We start from the raw sequence: 26,609 nt of genomic DNA on the forward strand, positions 1-26,609 counted from the left end.
CATAACACTGACCATGAGTCTGTTCCTTTGCTGAGATGTTCTTTTAAAGCAAGACATAATAAATAAGTAAATGACACTATTTTGGATTGTGGTAAATGCTATAAAGGAAATCAATTAGGAAGATGAGCTAGAAAACAAGTGGGCAGTGTGGGAAGGCTGGAAGAGGATCTCCTTTGGAAGAAAATAGGATATCTTCTCTGTGCAAGTGCTGTCTGAGCTGAAAAAAGGGTGAAGAGATCAGCCATGCTGAGAGCTGAGATTTCTAGAGAGAATAACAAGGACAACATCTCTGAGAAGAGAAAGAGAAAGAACAAAAAGGAAGCAATAGTGGCTGAAGTATAATGAATAAGAATAAGAGTATTATAAAATGAGGTTGGGGAGAGGTAGGGGCCAAGTCATCTGTAGCCTTAAAAATTGTTTTTAAAAAATGTTTTAAGTGTTGAAATGGAGAGTGACTGCTAACAGGGACAGAGTTTCTTTTGGGGATGATGAAATGTTCTAAAATTGATTGTGGTAATGATTTGACAACTCTGGATTGTAGACTTTAAACAGGTGAATTGTATGGTATGTGAATCATATTGCAATGAAACCGTCAGAAAAAATTAGATGGCCACATGTGGCTAGTGCCTACCATGTTGTAGGGCACAGCTCTGTGTCCTCTCCTGGTTTATCTCATCAATTTTAACTACTACTCACATCTTTAGCAGGATATTTCAACTGAGTCCCAGATTTATAGCCTGCAAATGCTACAGGATATTTTCATATAGATTTTACAACATCTCAAAAAATCAGTCTGGGAGCAAATACTTTGCCAAACCTGTTTTCCCTTCTTAGATATGACATAACAACCACCCAGTCATCCAACCTGAAATCTAGAAATAAACCTAGACACCCTTGCTTCTTTCCCCATCTCCTCCCCCAGCATCTCATTCGTCACCATTGATTCTACCTCCCAAGTACATCTGAAACTTGGTCTCTAATTCTCAATTCTTATTCCACTGCCTTAGTTTAGGTCCCATCTTTTATCTCCTTTCACATGGACTGTTGTAACAGCATCTTAGCTGGTCTCCATACTGCCCACTCCAAGCCATCTGCTATACTATTATCAAAGTGATCCTTACAAAATGCAATCCTAATAATATCTCACTCCTGCTTACAAGACTTCACTGACTTCCTATCACGGTAAAATCTAGGTCTTCAGCATGATATATAGAACTCTCCTTAACTTAATCCCTGCCTACCTTCCTGCCTTTTAATCTCTCGTTTCCAAAATATTTTACGTTCCGGCAATAGACTGGTTAGTTTACCAAATACACACAGCTTCCTGACTCCTGGCTTTAGCTTATGTACTTCCTTTGACTTCTTCTTTCCATTCCCTAAATATGCCATCTCCTACCGGAAGCTTTCCTTTACCATAAGATATAGGACATATAAATATTGGATAGTAAAAAAATATCTAAGGGCCAGCCCGTGGCTCACTCAGGAGAGTGTGGTGCTGATAACACCAAGGTCGCGGGTTCGGATCCTATATAGGGATGGCTGGTTAGCTCACTGGCTGAGCGTGGTGCTGACAACACCAAGTCAAGGGCTAAGATCCCCTTACCGGTCATCTTTAAAAAAAAAAAAAAAAAAAATCTAGAAAATCCAACAGAATCAACTAAAAAGTGATCGGGACTAATAAACGCATCCAACAAGATGGTATCTCTAAGACCTAAGATTCTTTCTGCTATATGTCCTGCTTGAAAGTAGGTTTCTATTTGTGTACTGCAGTACACCCTTTTTTGTCATTTTTATTGACAATACCCATTTCCTGGATGATTCTGTGCTCAAAATCAACACTGACTTGTATCTGGGACTGAAGAGTAATAAAATTGCAAAACTCTAAACAAATGAAGTATTATTATGACTTCTAGCACTCATCTCTGACCTCCCCACTAAGCCTTACTCTTCTGAACTAAAGCATTTATGGATTCAACCAGTTATTGGGCACCTGGAATGCTCTGCTTTTCAGAGCCTTCTGTGTTACTCTGACAATAGGAGAATGTATGAATGACAGAGATGGAACTAAAAAGATCTCAAAAGTTAAAATCTAGCAGTGATATTTAAAAGGAGAAAATTAGTTCCATCAAATACTCTGGATCAAGCCAATTAATACATTAATGCGATTAACACATGCAATGTCTTACATTAGGTAACTAGAGAATAGAGATTTGAGTCGCCTATAATTTTAGCATGAGTCAATGGCTTAATGTGTCTGCAAAAAGCTAATGTGGTGTGTGTTAATAGCATTGTAATGGGCAGAATAAAAGTGAGGATACTTCTCCCTATGCTCTGCCCTGATCACACCACACCCAGAACATCTTGTTCAGTTCTGAGTATTGCATTTCAAAAGGCATGTTGACTAACAGGAATATGCTTGGAAGAGGGCAGCTTCAAAATATCAAAGTCTTCATAGTATTAGCACTCTGTGAACACATTGCTTACTACGTAGAAGGAAGCTATGACCAAATCTGGAATAGCTACCCCAAATGAGTCACATTGAGTATAGGTGATGAAGTGGAAGTGCCCATAACCATGGAGGAATGTGACTTTCATCTTAGAGTTCTGAATAGTCATAAAGAAAAGCTGAGCATGATAATACAAGTTCCCTCATCTTTTTTTTTTTTTTTTTTTTTTTTTAAAAAGATGACCGGTAATGGGATCGCAACCCTTGGCTTGGTGTTGTCAGCACCACGCTCAGCCAGTGAGCAAACCGGCCATCCCTATATAGGATCCGAACCCGTGGCCTTGGTGTTATCAGCACCGCACTCTACCGAGTGAGCCACGGGCCGGCCTAAGTTCCCTCATCTTAATTAATGGTATCGTACAGCACTTTACAGTTTCTTCTTTTTTCCCAAGCATTACCTCATTTAACTTTTAAAACTGTTTGAGGCACACTTAGAGAAAGACAGACATTATCCTTTGGCCATTTATGATACGTTGATCAAGAAATACAAGAGATTCTTTTATTGCGTTATGTTTGAATAGAATTATGAATATATATATAATAATAGACAAAGCAGATATGTCATATAAATGCCGAAATAGCTCTAGAAACTGAAGTGGCAGCCAAAGGAGCTCTTTGCTAAGCTATTTTAAAAGGATAAATATAAAAACAGAAGTTATGTAACAGAATGATATGACTACCCTAAGTTCAAGTAAAATGTTTTCTGTAATTTACTAGCTAAAAGATACTATCAATGGAAAAAATGAAGCAATCACTTATGGGACCATTTTTACAAGGCTGAACAAACAGTTCCACTTCTCTCTTGTGTTTGTATATATGCTTAAAAGACATTCTGTTTTAGTCTGTGTTGCTATAACAGAATACCTGAGACTGGGTAATTTATAGGATAGGACTCAGAGGCTTCTGCAATGCCTTCTCTTGACAATCCCTTTCCTTTGTACTAATCTTATCTTATGTTTGCTGGGCTGCACCACTACATGCTCTTTGCTTCTCTACCACATGGCCAGGCTGCAAATTTTCCAAGTCTTTACGCTCTGCTTCCCTTTTAAATTCTGGCTTTATGTCGTTCTTTTGCCACCATAACTCAGCAAAGGCTGTTATAAGCAGCCATGCAGCTTCCTTAATGCTTTGCTGCTTAGAAATTTCTTCCACCGAGTACTCTGGTTCACAATTCCTAAGTTCAAACTTCCACAAAGTCCTAGGGCATGGACACAATGCAGACAAGTTCCTTCCCAGTTCACAGCAAGGGTGATCTTTGCCCCCGTTTCCAATAAACTCCTTCTTATTTCCATCTGAGACCTCCTGAAAATGGTCTTTATAGTCTGTATGTCTATCAGTATTCTGCTCGCCACCACGTAACCAGTCTCTAAGACATTCCAAACTTTCCCTTGTTTTTTTGTCTTCTTCTCAGTCCTCCAAACTCCTCCAACCTTTGCCTAACTTCTTGGTACCAATTTTCTGTATTAGTCTATTCCTGTTGTTTATAACAAAATACTTGGAATTGGGTAATTTATAAAGAAAATGAAATTTATTGCTTACAGTTTCTCAGGCTGGGGAGTCCAAAGTCCATCTGGTGGTGGTGACAGTGACCCAGGGGTCTCACACTGCAAGGTGGTGGAAGGAGGGAGAGGGGGAGGGGGAGAGGAAGAGAGACTCCTTTTAAAGCCCTCAGAACCACACCCCTGACCACCATTTTTAATCCATTCACTAATGTATGGTCCTACGATCCAATCACCTCTCCAAGGCTACACTTTTCAATTACCATAATAAGATTTCCCACCCTCTTAACAGTGACTAGTGGGGCTAAGTTTCTAATACATAAAACTTGGGGGACACAATTCAAGTTTCAGTGAGTTTGCGGGGGGACACAATTCAATCCACTACAGACATTAATATGTAAAAAATAATGTTTGAAAAGCTATACATAAGAAAATGTAAGATTGGCAAAATAAAAAGGAGGGGGGTATGTGTTAAGTTATATTCAGAGAAGGAGTCAGGCATATGAAAATCTGGGACAAAGTGATTCCAGTCAAAGGGAAAGTCCAAACAAATAAGAGACATGATGCAAAAGGTATAGTGTGCAAGAAGTATATAACACAAAATAGGCAATTACATTATAAAATCTAACTCTAAAATGGTTATGAGTATAGGATATTAGCAATGCCATGATAGTGCAACATATAAATTGTGACAGTATTTCCAAACTAAAGATCTACTTAATTTTTTGGTCCATATTTTCTTTACTCAAGCTCTTTTCCACAGGTTATTGAACTGCACAATTTTCACTCATAAATACTTGAAAATATTCTTTTTTATTTTAAAAATAATACACGTTCACAAAAGATGTTTTGAAAGTGCAAAGTATATAAACTTTTACTAGTGCTTTCCACAGATGTTCTAAAGAAAACAATTGAACCACAATCACCTTTCTCTTTTTTAGTTATCTGCTAATAATATGACACTATCATGGCAACTTGTATAGTTTCCTTGTGCACTGTCTTCTGTAAGAAAGAGGCACAGCCGAGAGTAAAGAACTGTATAAGTGAGAACTATAGTATATAGGGTAAATCAGACTGTATACAGCAAGCAATTGGAGAACTTTTAACTTCTGTAGTAGCTACAAAAGTTTGTCCCTCTTAGGGCTGTGATAACAAAGTATCACAAACTGAGTGGCTTAAACAACCACATATATTCTTAGTTTTAGAGTCCAGAAGTCCAGAATCAAGGTGTTGGCAGGGTTGGTTCCTTCTGAAGGCTCTGAGAGAGGATCTGTTCCATGTCTCTCTCCTACGTTCTAGTGATGGTTGGCAATCCATCAGTTTACAGGTCTTCCTCAGTTTACAGATGAATCACTCCACTCTCTACCTCTGTCTTCACATGGCCTTCCACTTCATATATTGTCTCCTTCTCCTTTCTAGAATGACCATCATTAGATTTAGGACCCACACCTAAATCTAAGATGATGTTATCTCAAAATCCTTAACCTCATTACATATGCAAAGACTGTATTTTCAAATATTCATAATCACAGGTACAAAGGATTAAAACTTGGATGTATCTTTCTGGGAGTCCACTACAGCAGCCAATGAACCACACCTTCTTGTATTTATGCCTTTGTATCGGTGAAGTGATGCTGAGTGACTTCCAATGCTACGAGAAGCCTTGAAGTTTCTATCCTGATCTTTTCTAACTTTCATTCTGAGAGAAGCTGGCCACGTAAGTCTGAAGGGAACACAGGGAGAGGCCCCAGGATAACATGGAGAGAACCACATTTTCAGCTGAGCCTAGGCTTCCAGATTTCCCACCTTATGCACCAGGTGAGTAAAGCCTTCTTGTGCCTTCAACCCCTTAGCCTCCAGTTAAATAGCATCAAGTGGGGTCACCCACCAAAATAGCACCAAGTGACCCATCTGATGCCACGTGGAGCTTCTACTCGTGGAAGCCACTAAATTTGGGGTGGTTTGTTAACAGCAGTAGATCAGCAAAACAACTAATTCAGAATTTCTATTTTCCTACTGAAAACAAATAAATCACCTATTAAAATAATGGGACCAATAATAATAATATGTAAGTTTAATTACAAAGAACCAATTTCTTCTTCTTCTTCTTTTTTTTTTTTTTTTTTTTTTTAAAGATGACCAGTAAGGGGATCTTAACCCTTAACTTGGTGTTGTCAGCACCACACTCACCCAGTGAGCTAACCGGTCATCCCTATATGGGATCCGAACCCATGGCCTTGGTGTTATCAGCACCACACTCTCCCGAGTGAGCCACGAGCCGGCCCCCAAAGAACCAATTTCTAATTACAGCATCAAGAATCTTGCTAGACAAGGAACTAATTGTTCCTCCTCCCGTTCTTACAGACCCATATATGCACTTTATGTGAATTTAAGTCCCTACACATGCATGTTATTAGGTGGGTTATTGAGTAAGCAAATAGATTGCTTTACATTCATTCATTCGTTCAGCATTTATTGAAACCCTGCTAAAAGCCAAGCACAGTGCATAGTGTTGGAGATCCAGAGATGAATAATACATAGTTCTTGGCATTGAAGTGCTCATAGTCCAGTGACAATAAGTGGATTGTATTAGAAATACGCATATGTAGATTCTCCAAAGCAGGACCTATTAATATTTTTCTGAGAAATACTTTTTTTTCTCCAGCGATGAAACATCAGATCTTTGCATGGTTGGCTTCTTATAGTACTGGTCTCAGTCCAAATGCCTCTTAAAAAGGTCTTTAACTGCTGTTGAATTTCTCTTTCTCTGATTCCATCCCTTTTTTGGGGGTGGAGGGCAGCTGGCCAGTAAGGGGAACTGAACTCTTGACCCTGGTGTTACAAGGCTGTACTCTAACTGAGCTAACCAGCCAGCTCTGATTCCAGCCCTTTTAATCCCATCACAGCCTTTTACCGTTCTCATAAAACTTGCTTTCTGAAATTAACCTGTATATTAATTTTCTGCCTCACCCCACTATAAACTTTATGAAATTAGGGACCTTCTATTTGTTCACTGCATATAGCACTTAGCACTAAAAACACCACTGCCTGAACATAGGATGTACTTAAAAAATATCGAATGAGCAATGTACCAAAATTACTGTAATATTGTTACCAAAACCCCAAAGGTCCATTTGGTCGCCCCTCAATAGCCAATAATTGAGAGACAAGTGTGGGTGTGAGGAAAGGTAGACTTTAATCAGGAAGCCGGCAGCCTGGGGAAATGGTGGACTCATGTCTCAAAGACCATCTCTGCGTTTTCAAGACTTGTCAAAAGGTTTTATAGGGACAGGTGGTGGGGGGCTGATTCATGGTAATCTAAGCAGGGACATGCAGGCATAATCATAAAATTGCAGAGAAACATCAAAGAACATCTCGGGTGGGAGCAGATTCATGGTGACCATCCTCCATGAAGTCAAGTCATGGATTCAGTTCATGTTAACCTCAGAAAGATCTGGTTAGTAAGCTAGTAAAGAATGGCCACCTGGGTTAATAATTTCTTCTATAATTATTCTGTGTACAGTGTGAGCAAAAGTCATTATGTTCAAGCAATCATGTTAACAAGAATCATGGTATTCTAATGTCCAGCTGCAAGCTATGCGGTTCAGGTTACAAGAGTAAGGAAAAAAAATCTTATGAAAGATGACCAGTAAGGGGATCTTAACCCTTGACTTGGTGTTTTCAGCACCACGCTCACCCAGTGAGCTCACCAGCCATCCCTTTACGGGATCCGAACCCGTGGCTTTGGTATTATCAGCACCACACTCTCCCGAGTGAGCCATGGGCTGGCCCGAAAAAAAAACCTTTTTAATTTAGAAGTTTAACAAAATGGAATCACTTCTGTTCAGCCTGTTACAATATGTTGCTGCAGCCTTTTATGATGCCCTCTCTATAAGACACCATGGGAGAGATTTAATTCTGGCTTCTGTACTGGGACAGTTATGCTTTCCCCCTTGTTTTCCTCTGGCTGTGAGTCCAGTTTTGTGGCTCACCCCAAGAAGGTGAGCAGGGCCTCCTGCCCTCTGCTTAATGCTCCAGCTTCTCTTTCAGTGTCACCCTCCTTTTGTATTCTCATTATCTGCTTCCCTAAATGAAAATGATTTATCTTATCATGTTTTACATAAAGTGTATTAAATCTATCTCAGAACAAGATGAAGATATGAGCACACAAATACAATTTAAACATGGTAAGATCCCAGGTGACTTTCTGTCCTCCCTTTTGTAAGTCTGTCTCTCATGGACCTGGTTTCCCTGATATCCCTCCAAACTAGCAGCTGGAATAGCAAGCCAACATTCCTGCATTTGCCTCGAAATGGAATGAATAAAACTGATTCTGTTAGTTAATGGATCACTAATAGGTAAAAATGTGGAGAATCTTGTAGTTAAGCAGTTTCCAGGCATTGTGGCTCTGCCTTCCACAAGAAGAGCTCTGGCTTCCTAGTCAACTCTGCTCAGTAAAAATCAAATAACAACTATAAATGTTCAACAATTATTTTTGTTCTAAGAATTAACAGATAGCTCAAGAATACCTACATTTTCTAAGATAAAAGATGATGCAAATTTATTTTTGTTTCATAATTTCTATTTCCATTTTTCAAAGTAAAATTTGTATCATTTCCCCCTGTGTATAAATTCAATCATTTGCTGTGGCCTTTTCTGGATACAATTAATAACACAGTAGGAAGAAGCTCTGGTATCTGCTAGGCACTGTGAAGAATCTGAAGAGGTCTAAGATAAGGTTTCAACAAACAATAATCTTGAGAGCTAGCAGGGTGTGCATAAGTTAAATGAATTTCAACAAAGGAAGGTAGAAAGGCATGGTTTGGTGTGCACGGAATTGCTTGGAAATTTTGAAAAAATGAGATTATGGATCTTATCTCTGGAGATTCTGATAGGAAAGGAGTAGGAGAGGAAGAGGGGGCTTGTTATGACACAGATACCTTGCCAGGTCTTAGGCTGACTATATATAAGTGTTGCCATCTTTGGTGCTGGGTTCTGGGGGAAGGTGCAGGTACACTTAACTCTTCTCTAGTTGCATCAAGCACTCAAGTCTCATGGGAGAGACAGTAGTCCTCCCTTTATCCATGGGGTATACATTCCAAGATCCCCAGTAGATTCCTGAAACTGCAGATAGAGTAACAGACTGAACAGAAGTGACTCAATTTTGTCAAACTTCTAAATTAAAAAGTTTTTTTTCTTACTCTTATAACCTGAACCACATAGCTTGCAGCTGTACATTAGAATACAATGACTCTGGTTCACATGACTGCTAGAACATGACTTTTGCTCACACTGTACACAGAATAATCAGAAGAAATTATTAACCTGGGTGGCCATTCTTTACTAGTCTACTAATTAGATCTTTTAGAGGTTAACAGGAGCTTAATCCATGACTTGACTTCATGGAGGATGGTCACTATGAATCAGCTCCCACCTGAGATGTTATTTGATATTTATCTGCAATTTTATGATTATGCCTGCACATCCTTGCTTAGATCACCATGAATCAGTACCCCTTACCACCTGTATAAAACCCTTTGGCAAGTCTTAAAAACGCAGAGATGGTCTTTGAGACAAGTCTACCATTTCCCCAGGCTGCCGGCTTCCTAATTAAAGGCTACCTTTCCTTACACCAACACTTGTCTCTCAAGTATTGGCTATTGAATGGCAAGCAAATGGACCTTTAGGGTTTCAGTAACAATAGCACTGATTCCTATGCAACTGAATAGGGTAGGCCTGTGAACTAAACTGATTCCATTTTCCCCGCAGAGGACACTTTATTACTGTAGTGGATTGAATTATGTCCCCTCAAAACTCTGTGAAGCTTGAATTGTGTCCCCCAAGTTTTATGTATTAGAAACTTAGGCCCCACTGTGACTATTAAGAGGGTGGGAGATCCTATTACAGTATCTGAAAGGTGGAACCTTGAAGAGGTGATTAGATTGTAGGACCATGCAGTAGTGAATGGATTAAAAATGGTGGTCAGGGGCATGGTTCTGAGTGCTTTAAAAGAAGAGGACAGTCTGCCTTTTGCTCTCTCTGCTTCCACCGTCTTGCAATGTGATATCCCTGGGTCACTGTCACTACCACCAGATGGACTTTGGACTTCCCAGCCTTAGAAACTGTAAGCAATAAATTTTGTTTTTCTTTATAATTACCTGGTGCCATGTATTTTGTTATAAGAAACACAAAACAGACTAATACAGTTACTTTTCCACTCCTCAGGCATGAGAGTCCCCTCGGGCACATGATTACCCCATGTCCTGCCCTAATAAAATAAACTAAGAGGGGAACAGATATTCACTGAGTTGCAAAACCCCTCCCCAAGGCTTGTTTACTGTAATTGTAAAAATTAAGTTTCAGATCAACCTTAAGACCCCTTTAGGGATTCCCACAAGTGCACAAAGCTTCAAGGTGGCTGCTACAGTGACTCTCCTGGGGTGCCAATAATGAACACCACCACCATCTTGGACCTACTGAGCAGGCGCAAGGACCAAAGCCCTAACTGAGCATGTGCTCATGATGCAAACAGGAAGAACAGAACGGACCACCTCCAGTGACCCTGGCCTGCACCCCTTAACTCCTTTCCATATAAAAGACCCTGAATGGCTCCCCTCGGGGGGCAAGCTTTCCTGTAGCTAACCCCCTTATGCACAAGTCTGTCTCCTCTTTTGATAAAGCATTGCTTGTGTTGGGCTGGCAGAATAGGGGAATGTCAGCAAAATGGCATCGGGGGGCCTCCATCTTGTTGGACCCGCCCCTGGGACTTTCCCACCCAACCTGAAGGTCACATTCCAAGAGATCTCCCGCCATCAGAGCAACAGCTCAGGGCCATGTCACATCAGGGAAAATAGAACCTATGCAGGAAACCGAAACTTAACTTTACACAGCTAAGCACCATATATGGGCCGCTGGCCAACAGCGGCCCACCCTTATAAAAACCCCACCTGCCTTTCCCTGGGCGCGAACCTCCCCCGGAAACGCCCCCATTAAAGCCTACCCTAAATTTACTGCCTGGCTCCTGGTTTCTTTGCTCCAGGTTTGAGACTTAAACCTTTAAGATTCAAACCTAACAGCTTGCTTTACTGCTGGGTACATTGTTCATTTCTATGACTTTGGGACCCAAGAGCCTAATTTGGTAACATCTACATACACTGTTTTTTTTTCCTATACATACGTACCTATACAATTTTAAGTTATAAATTTATAAGTTAGGGACAGTGACAGATTATTAACCATAACTAATAATAAAATAAAACAATTATAACAGTATACTGCAATAAAAGTTATCACTCACGGTGGCCATAACTTTTGCAGTTTGAGGTGCAAAAGTAGCACAAATTTCTTTTTCTTCAGAATTTCTGGATAGAGGATTCATTCTTAACCATAGATCTTAGCAACTTCAGAATCCGATTATTTTTTTCTTATTGAGAACTTTCACCTTTTCACTTAATGGAAGAGCTTTACAGGTTCTCTTTGGCATAGCTGAACTGGCCAACATCACTACTCTTACATTTTGTGACCACTGTTAAGAAAAATAAGTTACATGAACACAAGCACTGCATACAGCAACTGTCTGATAACTGAGATGATTACTAAGTGGCAAACAAACGGGTGGAATAGACAGCATGTATATGCTGGACAAAGGGATGATTTGTGAGAGCTCATCATGCTACTCAGAACAGCACACAATTTAAAACTTACGAATTATTTCTGGAATTTTCCATTTAATATTTTCACATCATGGTCAGCTGCGGGAAACCGAAACTGCAGAAAGTGAAACTGCAGATATGGAGGACTACTGTATAACTTAAGTGGCATTCCCTAGTGAAAACAGGGATGTTTTGTGGATGCTGAGAGGGCGGTGCGAGGTTGAGTTTTAGATGGTCTTTGGAATCAGTCCCTGGCTTCTTGAGCTTGAACTCCAGCCCTTGGAGTATGCCTGGAGCATTCGGCAGGTCCAATAAGAGGTTTTGAGAGGAAGAATCAGATGACCCTCTGAAAGGCATTCTTGTGCAGTCCATGCAAATAAAGGAAGACAACTTGGAAGAGTGGTTTTCTTTAAAGCCTTTTATAAATAAATCTTTTAACTATTAGTCTCAAATACACAAATAACTCTTGAAAACACATTCTTCTTTTGAAAAAAAAATGAGGAAATGTTAGAAAAAGCTTCCCACATCCCCAATGTAACCACTGCTATCCATTTGGTGTGTATGCTTCTAAGACATTTTCTGTGTTTATTATCAAAGGACGAAATTACAACAAATTTAAAGATCTCAATTAGCTTATTTTGAGCCTAGAATCCGGCAACACATCATTCCATAAAATAAAGTGTCCTTGTGAACTGAGCAGAAGTTAGTCTTATAGACAAAGAAGAGCTTTAAAAAAAAAAAAAAAAAAAAAAGCAGAATTAAAGAACAAACAGAATATTAGTCCTTTCAGAGATACTTTTCTGTGAGGCGGGGACAGGGAGGCAGAAAACTAACTGATTAGTTAACATCAGTAATCTCAGGTTAAAGCAGAGGGAACTTCGTTATCTGGGCCCATTGAAGACTGAGACTGGCCTATTTTGGAAATTGACCTTAAACTTTAGTAGCGGAGACTGCATTTTGATATTTAGCCTGTTCGGGTCAGTTGGGACCTAGAGCAGGAGTTTAGTCCAAAACAATAGCCGCCTGTGATTTTAATATAACAATACACAATACTGTCTACATCTTTCTTCCTGCTTCGCATAAACGGCCATTCCACAGTAGAACCAGTTTTTCCTCACGCTTTCTCCGCTTAACTTACGAGCGTCTGGTCCACTTAGGCGTCTTCCCAGGGCGGCAAGTGGGAGCCACGTGGCCCCCACCCTAGCCGCAGGGGCGGGACTTGGACGGCGCGCGGCGATGACGCCTGTGGCGCACGCGGTGACGGCTACGGCGCAGGGGCAGGGCGGGGGTTGCGGCGGCGTCGGGCACGCGCACACGTTGCATCCTCTCGCTTCGACGGCTGCGGGAGTTTCGGGCGCGGGGCAGGCGCAGTGACGGCCCCGCAGACTGGCGGTGATGGCGACGCTCTATCTGACCGTGAATTCGGGAGACCCTCCCCTGGGTGAGGGGCCGGGGCCGCCGGCTAGTGTGTGTTGCGTCAGCCCGGGAGGGTGCGGGGCGGGGAAGGTCGTCGCGCGCAGCTTTGCGCAGTGGCGGTCGCCGGCTGGGAGATTGGGCCTGCAGCCTTCCTGAACCGTGCGCCTCGTGTGCTTCGCGCCCCTCGCCCACTGTCCCCGGCAGGAGCATCTGCACCCGTGGGCGGTTTTCCCAGGCGCGGAGGGCCGCGCGACCTGAGTCGGGGCTCGGCGGCGGACCTGCTTTTCTCTGAGGGTTGACTCTCAGCCGACTCTCTGCTCTCCTTGTAAAGTAGTTTCCCCCCGAGACCGAGAGGTTCTCGGAGAGGGGACATTTTAAAGCTGAAGATCACATTGTCTTCCCTCCCCCTCTTGTAGCGTTTTTCCACCCTCACTCTCCTTGTCTCACCTCACCTTCCCGTCCTTCCTGTCAGAAGAGATCCTCAGTCCACTCGGATCGACTTTTCCTTACGTTTTATCAGGTTCAAAGGGAACGAGGCAGACGGTCGTATTAGCATTCGGGGTTTCAACTGAGGTTGCATCCTTTTCTGGTTAAAGGTGGTGGGGTAACTGCGGAAGCCCCCGGGTACGCTGCGGCTGGAAGGGCTGCTTTACCAACTACACGCGCTGTGCATGTAGTAAATGACAGTGGACGTGGGACCCGCCACCTTCCGGATACGTCTTGAGTTCCATTTGGAATTGCTTTTTTCACTTGGCCGAGGTTATTGTGAGTAGATAGCTTACAGTTTCTCCTTTTTCGTTAGTTTGGGAATTTACACCAAAGAATTTGAGTAGTTTACTGATCTCGTATTTGTTAATGTGATTGAGCACTCTAGACACACGAGTCCTTTCCAGTATTCAAGAAACCCAGGCCTTTAGATACAGTTTGTCATGTAGGGCTAATGAAATTACTCATTACTTTTCAACCTTGGTGGTGGTCTGAGTCTGTTGGAATAAAAACAATTTAATAGCATTTAAAAATATTTAAGAAGTGATAATGTTTTAGCATCTTGGTTCTCGTAATTATGGACTAACCTCAACAAATCAGTGAACTCTAAAAGAAATGGGTTTGATTCTTGGGCTGGAAGAGCACCAGACTCCGCAGCCTCCTGGTTGAAAGTAAAGGCATTTGGTTCTGGCGACCTGAGTCCAATCCTGGCTGCCACTTATTAGTGTGGAATTGTGTTTCTCCCACAATTTCCTTGTTTAAGATACGGGAAATAATGTCTTCCACTTAGGGAATTAAATGAGACTGTAGGTAAAGTCCCTGACACAGATACTCAATCATTCCATTGAAAATCACCCTGAAAGTGATAGACCTGTTTCCTTAGTGAATTGTAGAACTCAGAACCACATTCCACCAGTATTCTGGAAAAGTCTCTTAAAGAAATTTGTTGTTATTTTAAGCTATTGACCAATTATAGAATATGTATCATTTTTATGGTTGCTGTTCCCCCTCCTTTTTGTTTTTGATTTAATTCATCCCAGTTGTTTAATTCAAATCTTTAAATAATACGATTAAATGAAATCTTTAGAACAGTAGATTACATTGCTAGAATTTCTCTATTTTATGTGTTTAGCATGTTAAGTATTTACATGTATTTTTTTAATCTTAAAATAACTTCAACCCTACAGAAAAGATGCAAGAATAGAAGAACTTTTTTACCCTCTGTATCACCCAAGAGAATATTGCAGATATGATGCTTCAGCATTCCAGAATACTCCAGTGTACATCTCCCACTGGCAAGGAAACTTTACATGACCTCACAGCCATCAAAATCAAGATACACACACTGATACAATTCTTACATCCAATGCGTAGACTCTATTCTTGATCTAACACTAATTATTCCAACAGTGCTCTCCATGGTGCAGGGATCAAAATTCAGAGTCATGCTTTGTTTGCCCTTAGTTTCCATGTCTCCCCACTTTCTTTCAATATGGAATGGTTTATTAGTTTTTCCCTTGGCTTTCATAGCTTTGACCTCTGTGAAGATTACAAGACATTTACTTGAGGAATATTCTGTGCCAGTTTGTCTGATGTTTCCTTCCTCGTGGCTAGATTCAGGCTATGCGTCTTTGGCAGGAATAGCACAGTGATTCCTTGTTCTTCATTGCAGCCCATTGATTGGTGCAGGAGTTTAGTTTTTCCATTGCTGATGATTCTAACCTTGGTTTCTTTAAGATGGTATCTGCCAGCTTTCCCCGCTGCAAAGTTTTCCGTTTACAATTCACAGGCATTTTAATGGAGAGATGCTTTGGGACCATGTAAACTTTCCACTCTCCATCAAACCTTTCCACTGGTTTCAGTATTCATTGATGCTTCCTACCCAACTTGTTTATTATGATGGTTGCCAAATGGTGACCTTCCAATCCTACCATTCCTTCTACATGTATTGTTGGTATTTTTCTGTGAGAAGAGCTTTTTCTTTTTCTCATTTAAAAAAAAAATTCATAGCAAAATATACCCAATAGGTTATCATCTGTATTATTTTCATTTTGACTTAAAAACTTTAAAACATTTTGTTTTTAAAAATTAGTTTTATTGATTATAACTTGCATATAATTAAGTTTACCAATTTTAAGAGTACAGATTGATTGACAAATATATACATCATATAACCTCCACCACAATGATTTAGTCTATTTGCATTACTTCAGAAACTTCCCTTATTCCCCTTTTGCACTTACCCCTTTCCCCATCCCTGGCACCTGGTAGCCACTGATCTGCTTTCTGTCAGTATTGTTTTGCTTTTTCTAGAATTTCGTAAACTTTGAATCATATCATATGTATTCTTTTGTACCTAGGGTAATGCTTTTGAGATTCATCTATCTTGTTGCCTATAACAGTATTCATTGCTTTTATTTGCTGGATAGGATTACATTGGATGGATATGCTGAAATCTATCTCATTTATTTGGATGGTCAAAGTACCCCAATTTGCCCCTCCAAGCTGTGTGTCTTTTTGACATATAGTATTTCTTATCTTTCTTTTGAGTACTTTCTTGCTTTCTGGAACAATAAGATTTTCCAGGTTAAGATTTTTTTGCTTAGTCAAACAATTTTAATCAAGTTAATGGTAAAAGTGCAATTACATGGGAAGCCCCATATTTAACACGCTTAAAGTATTTTTCATTGCCCTTACTTGTAAGGAGATGAAGGTGAAACCCACTCCTCAATCTTCTTTCTAGTGGTGGAATAAGGTACATATTGTTTTGGAGTGCCACTTGAATTTATGGTTGGTCTACATGAATTTGTGAGCAGTAGGTCGTTTTGTTGTTGGAGGATCATGGTCATACAGTGAAGCCAATGATCCCATTCAGGAGACACCATGCTTCCATCCACATCTAAACGTGTTTTTGCCATTCATTTCATAAAACCCATCAGTAATGGCCAAAATATTGCTTATTGTCTTCATAGTATTTGTTTCCGTATTTGTCTTCCCCACTATTTGTCTTCCCCCACTACCAACCCTCACATCATCTGTCCTGAAAGAAATTCTAGATAGTCGTGGATGCTGCTGTGGCCACTGACTTATTACAGCTCATGCTTCAGGACTGGCAGTAACTCCATCTTATCCTTCTGGGTTTATTTTGTACCGTCCCTGCCATGACCCTGTTTCCAGGGGAGCAGTGGTATTTAGAAACCAATATCTGAGTGCTGGTTGTCCATTTTTGCCAAATTAAGGGACAAGGGATTGATGAGTCAACTTAGTGAACTTTATTAGGTGTTGAGAGGCAATATTACACTGTGTTTTAGAGTCTGAATTCTAAAAAAAAAAAAGAGTCTGAACTCTGCGGTGCCTTAAATCTGCATTCAAATCCTGACTGCCATGTGTTTAGTCAGTGCTTGGTTATTTAACCTTTCTTAACCTCAGTTTCATCTTCTCTAAATGGGAATAATGGTATCTACCACTTAAGGTTGCTACAAAGATTAAAAATTATAAGGACTGTAAAGCATTTAGCATAGTGCCAAACACATAGCAATCACTCAGATGCTATTAACAATAGCTGTTATACAAAACACTACTCTAATTTTCTCTTGTTTCCTGAGGGAGGAAAAGATTAATTTCAGTGTCTCTAAGTGGAAGCTGAGTGCATTCAAAAGTGCATTCAAAAGCAGACTTTCTGTCTACAGACTACTGGGAAAAAAGGTTACTTCTTGCAGGACTTCATATTGGTTTGTTGACTCATCCTTATACCTCTATGATTCAAATTACAAATAATCCATAGTTTTCAAAGATAAATAAATCTTTCATTCATTATTTATAGGCGCTTTGCTGGCAGTAGAACATGTGAAAGACGATGTCAGCATTTCTGTTGAAGAAGGGAAAGAGAACATTCTTCATGTTTCTGAGTAAGTGCTTTTATATCTTTGTTTTAGTGCTGAATAGCATTTTAAAAATATTAAGCATTAAATGTTGTGTGCTTGTTTTATTTGCTAATTAGGTAGATTGTCCCTAGAAAGAAGTATGCTTCATCATTCTAAAAGAACTGAACCCAGAAACATATATTTGTCAGAAAGCTATCTGATTCCCCTTGTAATCTGACCAAAAGGAACTTGAAATGTACAAACAGATTTATACGTAAGGCTTTTAAATTTTGTTGTATTTTATTCTTGTGGAAAATTGGGAATATTTAAAATCAGTATTAATAGAAAATAAATTTTGTAAGTCTACAGTATGGAATGTTAGAAATCTATGAAAAGAGGTTTATGAAGAATTTTTGATGATGGATATGTTTACAATCTAATGTTAATAAAAAAGGACCTAAATGTGAAAGTTCATATCTGCAATAGAAAGATATGTTTAAGAAATGTACAATACTTTTGATAGTATTTTATTGTAGGTGATGTTCTTTTTACTTGTCTGTATTTTCAAAATTTTCTACGATCAGCATATATATTTATGTTCTTTATTAAAGCAAATCATTTGCATCTCAGGATATATGGAAAATTGAATGCCTTTGAACTTCTCTCTTTCCTTTGGAACCCACTGAGAAAAAATAAGAGCAACTAGAAAGGGAAATATTATTCTCTTGTGTAATGAAACTAAGGAATAGACACGACCTAGTTTCAGGTTCTTTTAAGAGTACTTTGCCAGATAGTTGAATCTGGAACAGATTAAAAGAGGGTTATTCTCAAGGAGGATGCAGGTTGTGAAATTTGTTTAGACGGTCCATAATAAACTGACATAAGAAAGACTTGTGTTGGGGAAGGGGCAAGATACACATAAAGAAGAGTATTACCAGCTTGGTGTCATTTCCTCATGAAAAATCTTAGGCAGGGGTAGGATTGAAAGAGGTGCCAGGCAATTTCTTGTCTCAGATAACTTGCCAGGCTCACTTGTTTAGAATGAACAGAATCCAAGAGGAGGATTTCCATTCTCCACTGCTGTTTATCTTGATAAATTTACAACTCTTTATTGACTGAAAATAATTCAATGTGGCATAGTGTTATTAACAGTTACAATACATAAATAACCTCTCCATCCCATTCCTCTCACTGCTTACTAATGTAGGCCCTATTCAGTATTACAGATGTAAATTTTTCGTGAGTTCAAAATTAATGTCTTTCTACAAGGTTATAAATTTCATATTTGCTCATGATATTTACAGTTCTTGACAAACCTAACTATTTTTCATTAATATTTTTTAAAAATCATGGTTATATATGCAAATATTTAGAGGCATCATTTTATAAGTTTTTGTTGTTCTTTTTTTTTTTTTTTTTTTTTTTTAATAAAAAACACCAGTCATCCACCCCCATCTTTCATTTTCCCCTCTATAGGAGCAAACATTTCAACTCCTGATTCTTAGCTATTGACCTTTGTCTCTAATGAACATTATAGTGTTTTTTCTCTTTGTTTTTCTGGTTTTAGACCGTATCTTTCTGCTGTGGACTATGAGGCTGAAACTTTTTCTCTCCCAGTTGCCACACACACCACACTCACCCCACACTCAAAAACCCACACACCCCCTTCTGCTTCCTGTCTCACTCCCTTGCCTTCCATTGTAATTGTAACCTAGTTCTGGTGTGGTCACCATTCAGTGTTTCCATTATAATGACTATGTAAGTTTTATTCACTGTTGAACCTCATACTGTAATTGCTTTTCATACAGAACTTGTAGTTTTCCATGGAGTAATTGTTTACTGGGTTCTCTTTCTTCTGAAGCCTTTCTGATTCCTGATCTTCTTTCTATGTCCCTTTGGGAAGTTTGCAGAATATTCCCCCTGGTTTGTCTAATTTACATATTTCTATGTTTTGGTCGCTATCTTAGACTTAAAGGCTTTCTTCAGATATCTGGTTAACTCCTGATAGTTTGCTTGGATTTAGAGTGGGAGATTAAAGCTGTTTACAAATTCTCAACTCAGGGTTAGTCTTCTCAACTCTGAGTTTTAATCTAGGATGATCTGACTGAGCTGTTCATTTGGGGAACCTCTGATGTTGGTATTCTTAGTTCTTCATTCCTTGGCCTGGTCAGATTATCCAGAGATGACTTTCATTCTCCTGTTTGGAAGGTGAAGAAGAGCAAGTGTCTGTATTTTGGGAGCTGAGGGCAGGAAGAATGCTGGGGATCTCAGCATTTAGTATGCATGTGGTCTTTTATTCTCCCTGTTTTCTGCATAACGCCACCCTCAGTTGGGCCAGATTTTCCCCAGTCCAGAGACCCTTTGTTTTACTCTTTGTAGAATAAACCACCAGTTTTTGCCAGGGTTGGGTAAAAGAAGTAGCTCAGCTGTGCAGAATAAGGTTTGGGGATATCTGTGTTTCTGAAGGATTCTTAAATAGACTTTCAACTGGTCTTCCTTATTTTAGCCCCAGGTCACTCTTACTTCCAAAGATACCTGGTTCCATTAATTCTTAAGTCGTTTGGGAGTTCCAGAATTTAGGTTGGGTTGGTTTTCAGCTCTGTCCACTGTCCACTTCAGATGGGCAGTTTTTTCAGGTCTGCTAAATTCATCTGCTTTCTGGCTTCTAAAATGTTATTGCTGTTGTCTCTCCTTATTCTCTTTTTCTTATGGTTTTGTGTTTTTTAAAAATTACTTTTTACAAAACAATTGTGATGGGGTTTTGATGGGGTTTTGATGGGGTTTAATCTGTCTTCTTTACCTGGAAGTTGATAAAATTAGTCTCTTTATTGGCAGTATATCCTTGGCATTTTTGCCTTGATTTATTTTAAATCACTGTTATTATCAATATCCTAATTATATTTTCATATTTTCACCTCTTAATAGACATGTAGAAAGTAATAGTTAGAAGGCTGAAGCATTATATAGAAAGTCTGCTCTGAAGTGAATTGCTGGATTTAGCTTGTATTTCAGAACAAATAGAATTTGATAGAAACAGAGTAAAGAACAAATTAGCAAATGTACTTTTTTACTATAGTAGAAAATACATGATAAATATAATAAGGTTTCCATTTTTATGTTTCTTCATAGGTCTTATGACTTACTGATTTGCTAGAGCAACAGTAATATTTTATCTTACGCTTATATTCTAGAAATGTGGTTTTCACGGACGTAAATTCTATACTTCGCTACTTGGCCCGAGTTGCAGCTACAGCTGGGCTCTATGGCTCTAACCTGATGGAACATACTGAGGTAAGCAGTGAACATTTCCTTGCGTGTGTTTTGTTTTGATTCATGCTTCTGGTTTTTTTGGAACCTCATTGTATTGTTGGTGATGTTATTCTACTTAGGATGTTAACAGAGTGTTAATTAAAGACCAAGTTAAGGAATGCTCATCTTATTTTTATTTTCAGAAAAATTTTTTTAAATTTTTTTTATTTTTTATTTTTTTTAAAAAAGATGACCGGTAAGGGGATCTCAACCCTTGGCTTGGTGTTGTCAGCACCATGCTCAGCCAGTGAGCAAACCGGCCATCCCTATATAGGATCCGAACCCGTGGCCTTGGTGTTATCAGCACCGCACTCTACCGAGTGAGCCACGGGCTGGCCTAGAAAAAATTGTTTTTAGATAGTGCCAAGTTTGAACATTTAATCCCATGCCAGCTGTCTTATTGTGACATTTACTGCTATCTTTGTCTTCCTAGATTCCGAGAATTCCATAGCTGGATGAGACTGTATAGATCATCTCATCCAGCTTTCTTACTTTACAGATAAGGCAACATGACTAGAAAAGTTAAGAGGTTTGCCCAGGTTAACTCATGTAGTTTGAATCCTATTTTCTTTTTTAAGTATGTACCTTATTTAATTATAGCAATAGATTAACCTTTACTACTGCTCTTTAGATGCTACTTTTTTTCTTTTCTGTTTGTATTCCACTCTAACGTCCCTAAATTTCATAAAATTCATAATACAAAGAGTGGTTTCTAAGTATTTACTTTCAATGATGTATTCATTTGGGTAAGTACTGTCTGTCCCTTGGGTTCGTTCTGGTTGGTTACTCCTTCCTGCTACCCGTTTTCAAGTCTGTATTTTCTATTCTTACCTAAAGTGCCCTTCCACACCAACCCCAAAAAAAGAAAGCATGGAAGAGTAACAACAAAGTGTAGCATTTATTTAAGTGCCATTTTAGATCCCAGTCAACCAGAATTTAATCCACACAGTGATAAATTCTGTAATTTGACATAATATAAAGCATAGTTCTAACTGAGGAAGCCAAGAGTGTACTGTTGCTCTGGTTAACTAGAATTTTCTTTCCGTGTTTTTTTTTTTTTTTTTTAAAGTCTAAACTCTGGAGTGCATTTCATTTCTATCTTTTGTGTTCACAGATTGATCACTGGTTGGAATTTAGTGCTACAAAATTGTCTTCATGTAGTTTGTTTACTTCTGCAATCAATGAACTCAATCATTGCCTGTCTCTAAGAACATACTTAGTTGGAAATACCTTGAGCTTAGCAGATTTATGTGTTTGGGCCACCCTAAAAGGTATAAATACTTCCTTTTAAAATGTTCTGTTTTAATCATTTAATATTCTGCTTGATAAGAAGTGTGCATATTTCTGTGTATATGTACATATTTATGTATATGTTTATGTGTACACGTATGTTTAGGCAGTAACTTAGAACTTTCTTAGAGAGGAATGACCACCCTTGCTATTTTATTTCTATCCAGTCATAGGAATTCCCTGCTGTTATCTCTTTGTCACTATCCCAGTTTTGCTCTTGCCTGTGGAGCTGACCTAGTTCGTGCTGAAGAAGCCCCATCCCATTCATGTTAGCACATCTTCTACCTCAGCCATTGTGTTACTCCAGACATTTGTCTCTGACTTGAAAAAGTCTTTACTGCTCAGTGGGTATATGAGTGGGAGGTTGGGGCATAGTGGGGTAGTCTGGAGTTGTGATTGTTCTGGGAGGTCACTTTTTTCCTCTTTTATGACTAGTTTGCACCAGGTAAAAATATGCTTTTACCATCTTATAAGGCTAGTTTGTTTCTTAAAAAACAACTTCCATGAGGTATAATTGATATGCTAAAATCTGCACTTATTTAAAATGTATAATTTGAAAAGTTTTCATATGTGTATACCTGTGGAACTGTTGCCACAATCAAGATAATGAATATACCCACCACCCCCAAGAGTTACTCTTGCTGCTTTGTAATCATCTCTCCTTCCCCTCATCCCAGGCAACCACTGATCTGGAAAACCAGTTACTTGCATCTGTGGTGGAAACATGGTTAATTAAATAGTGATTAACTAGGGGCCGGCCTGTGGCTCACTCGGGAGAGTATGGTGCTGATAACACCCAGGCCACGGGTTCGGATCCTATATAGGGATGGCCAGTTAGCTCACTGGTGAGCGTGGTGCTGACAACACCGAGTCAAGGGTTAAGATCCCCTTACCGGTCATCTTTAAAAAAAAAAAAGTGACTAACTAACATAGGAAGGAAAAAATAGCTAAAAATTATGAAACTGTAGAAGCCAGTATGTAGCTCAGAGGAAAAGAATAATGGTATGGGAGGCACCTAAGAAATGTATGAAAAAAAATTGCGAATTCCTCAATAAATTAAACATAGGATGCCATATGATCTAGTGGTTCCACTCCTGGGTATATACCCCCCAAAATTGAGAATAAGTATCCAAACAAAAACTTATACATGAATGCTCATAGCGAGTGGCACTACTCACAATAGCCAAAAGGCAGAAACAACCCAGATGTTTATCAACTGATGAATGGATAAACAAAATGTGGTATATCTATTTGATGGAATATTGTTAACCATAAAAAGGAACAAAATGTTGGTACATGTTACAGTATGAATTAACCTTGAAAGCATTATGTTATGTAAAAGAAGCCAGACAAAACAGGCCACATATTGTATGATTCCATTTATATGAAATATCCAGAGTCAGCAAATCCATAGAGAGAGGGAGCAGATTTATAGTTGCCAGGGGCTGGGAAAAGAGGGGAATGGAGAGTGACTGCTTAGTGGGTACTGGGTTTCCTTTTGGAGTGATGAAAAAGTTCTGGAACTAGATAGTATTGATGGTTGCACAATATTGTAAATGTAGTAAATGTCACTGAATTGTATGCTTTAAAATGGTTAAAATAATAAAATTTATGTTATGTGTATTTTACCACACACACAAAAAAATAGCTATGAGAGGGATTGTAAAATCTCATTTATGTGACTGAGATTTAGTGGGATATAATTCATGATTAGAACATGACAGTGGAAAGTATGACATATAAAAGAAATAAACCTCAATGTTTAGAATTTCGTATACTTATTTAGAAACCTATGTGCCTAATGACAGACACGCACGTTGTAGAGCATGGAGTGAAGGTAAAAGGAGAGAAATCCCAAAGTGACGCACATTATGGGAGCAGATTACAGAGTAGCTAGACATATTGAGGGATGGATGGTGTTTAATGCAGATCATGAGACTGCTACAGAGGCAAGGTGTAGCAGTCCTGGATTACTCAACTCTGCAGAAATCTCTTGGCCACTTCATTAGGCAAAAAACAAACCTGACAAATTTTTGCCTTATCTCGATGGTAGTTTTATCTCTCAGAAAGTGGGGAGGTTGATATTAGGAACTCCTAACTCATACTAACAAGAAGAAATTAGTTGCCAAAATCTACAAATGAACCCCAGCAATCTCACTGAGTTGAGGAGACAGAAGTCAGAGTTTAGGAAAAAGGAGAGTTTATGGTACAGCTAGGAAAAGACAGATAGCTTAGTCCGTCATATACTCCAGATTTTGAGGCAAATAGCAAAGATAATAATTCTGGAATAAAGTTAGCTAGACTTTCATGACATGAGATCACATGAGGAATAAGACCAGAAGTAAGTTAGAATCTTTAAAAATATAATTCTGATTGTATAGTTATAAGTGATCCCAGAGACACCAAGGTGATTACATAGGGAGCTCTCCAGTGAATATGCTTTTCAAAACATAATATGGGAGAAAACACGGATTATTAAGGACTATTTAGGATGGTTGATATATTTATGCAGGAAAACATGTCTTGTGATGTGGAAGTCTTTGATTATTAAAAGCCTGAGGTGCATTAATTTACTTAGGGAAGTGTTATTAATCTATGTACAATCATGAACAAAATCATGGATATAATTAATTGGAATGGGGCTAAATAGTGAATCTATGTATTTAACAGAAATTTACAAAGTAGGGAGGGAGAAGAATGGAATTGAGAGGTACAGAGAGGGTTTGAATTTGTTACTTTATTTTCTTTGAAAAAACCCTAAAGCAAATATGCCAAAGTGAATAAAACATTCTTTAAATGAATAAAACATTCTTTAAATCTGGGTTATGATGCATACATTGGTATTTTTTATATTTTCTGTACTTTGTGGTTTGAACTTTTCTCCAAATTAAATTGTTATAGCAATAACCAATATAAAATGAAGGCATTTTTTAAATTACATCTTTTTATTTGTAAGTTTATGACATTTTTGCCTATTTTGATTTTTCAATTACTGTTCATAAGAGAGAGAATATTCTTTTATAATTCTTTTAAAATGGTGGTTTTGTAACATGAAAGAGTTAAATAAAGTTTTCTTGAGTACCTATTTTTGATATTACATCTTAGGAAATGAACTACTTGATTTCTATTTTGTTCTCCAGTTGGTCCGCTTAAAACTTTTTCTTAATTATGAAATACAGCATTGGTATTAGAGTAGGTATGTGTGGAAGGGGGTGAGAGCAGGATCTACTGTTAGGGCACTTTAATGAATTGAACTGAAGAAATATTTTTAATAATTAACTTTTGTGGTTCTGTAAAATATATTAAAGTAGTGGAAAACATTTCAATGTATACCCAGATTTTAAAAATTTCATTATAGGAGCACAACTGTAACCTATCCTACTTACCTAAATTAACCATGACTGGAACTTTGCTTTTGAAGTTGCAGATTTATTGAATAGTTTTAAAATTATGTTTGCTAATAGGAAATGCTGCATGGCAGGAACAATTGAAACAGAATAAAGCTCTGGTTCATGTAAAACGCTGGTTTGGATTTCTTGAAGCCCAGCAGACCTTCCAGTCAGTAGGTACCAAGTGGGATGTTTCAACAACCACAACGAGATTGGTAAGCCTTTTTTTCTTTCTTCTTCTTTTTTTTAATGCTGACATTTCAGTCTGTCTGAGGCCCTAGGTGTGAAAAGAAAATTATTTTTATTCATAAAGTTTATTTTCTTTTCTTAAATAAGAAAGGATCTTCTTGGAATAATCTGTCATTGTTAAGTCCTGGTTTGACTTTAATTGTTCAACTACACAAAGCCCTAATCTTTATATGTCTAAAAGATTATGTTCATTCAGTGTTTTCCTTTAAGCAGTCCAAACTCCATATAACCAAAATCTCATTATATTACAGCTATGCAGTCTTTTCTTCCTCCTGCATCTCTTCTCTGGTTTTTGAACCATTGACCACTAAGTCCTGGGATTCTGCAGAGCCTTTTTGTTGACTCTGTAGGACGATGTCACATAGAGTACAGTAGAAAAGGTCCTCTTTTCCAGTCAGAGTCACTCTACTTCAGTCTGTTTTACATATTAGGCATGTGTAAAGTTTCATTTTCCTGAAGGTTCTCTGATGCATTAAAATTTGAAAACTACTGCCTGCTTGGTAGAGATGCCACAGTCCACTTAGTTGTTTTGGGTGAAAATCTTTATTCATCCTTCTCCGTTTTTCACATGTAATTGGTCAGTATGTCCTGTTACTTGTATCTATAGATTCCTTCTGTATTTTCACTGCTGTTGCATCTTATTGAGGCCCCATTACCCCCTGCTTGGTTTAATACTGTAATCTCATAACCGAACTTTTCTTTGGTCTCATCTTTCTCTAGGTTAGCCTCTGAACTGTCCCGGATGTCATTTTAGAAAATACAAATAAATGGACCCATTACCCTTGAGGACTTCCCATTGTCTAAAACTTAAAAGCAAAGCTTAAAAAGTCCTTTATATTTTGGGCCTAATCTATTTCAGCTTCCTTGCCCACATACTCAACATGCATTTCATTCCTAACTTTTCCTCTTCCCTGCCTTTGTGTCTTACCTATGCTGTTATTCTTCTACTT

The 26,609-nt window shown here is 38.6% G+C and overlaps 1 protein-coding gene and 1 pseudogene across 1 annotated transcript in view; one reads left to right on the top strand and one right to left on the bottom strand.

Moving 5' to 3' along the window:
* Positions 1-12,939: 12,939 nt before the first annotated feature.
* The window catches only part of EPRS1 (glutamyl-prolyl-tRNA synthetase 1), an 83,298-nt gene continuing 69,628 nt past the window's right edge, over positions 12,940-26,609 (top strand). Inside the window, exons 1-5 of the mRNA XM_063114299.1 lie at positions 12,940-13,098; positions 17,383-17,467; positions 20,614-20,713; positions 21,846-22,002; positions 25,486-25,625. Of these exons, the coding sequence (XP_062970369.1) occupies positions 13,053-13,098; positions 17,383-17,467; positions 20,614-20,713; positions 21,846-22,002; positions 25,486-25,625 (528 nt within the window). The 5' untranslated portion in view covers positions 12,940-13,052. The remainder of the gene's footprint in view (positions 13,099-17,382; positions 17,468-20,613; positions 20,714-21,845; positions 22,003-25,485; positions 25,626-26,609) is intronic.
* Positions 16,253-16,684, bottom strand: LOC134390365 (NADH dehydrogenase [ubiquinone] 1 alpha subcomplex subunit 12-like; annotated as a pseudogene).

The sequence above is a fragment of the Cynocephalus volans genome, chromosome 11, assembly GCF_027409185.1.
Source record: "Cynocephalus volans isolate mCynVol1 chromosome 11, mCynVol1.pri, whole genome shotgun sequence".
Taxonomy (NCBI): Eukaryota; Metazoa; Chordata; class Mammalia; order Dermoptera; family Cynocephalidae; genus Cynocephalus; species Cynocephalus volans.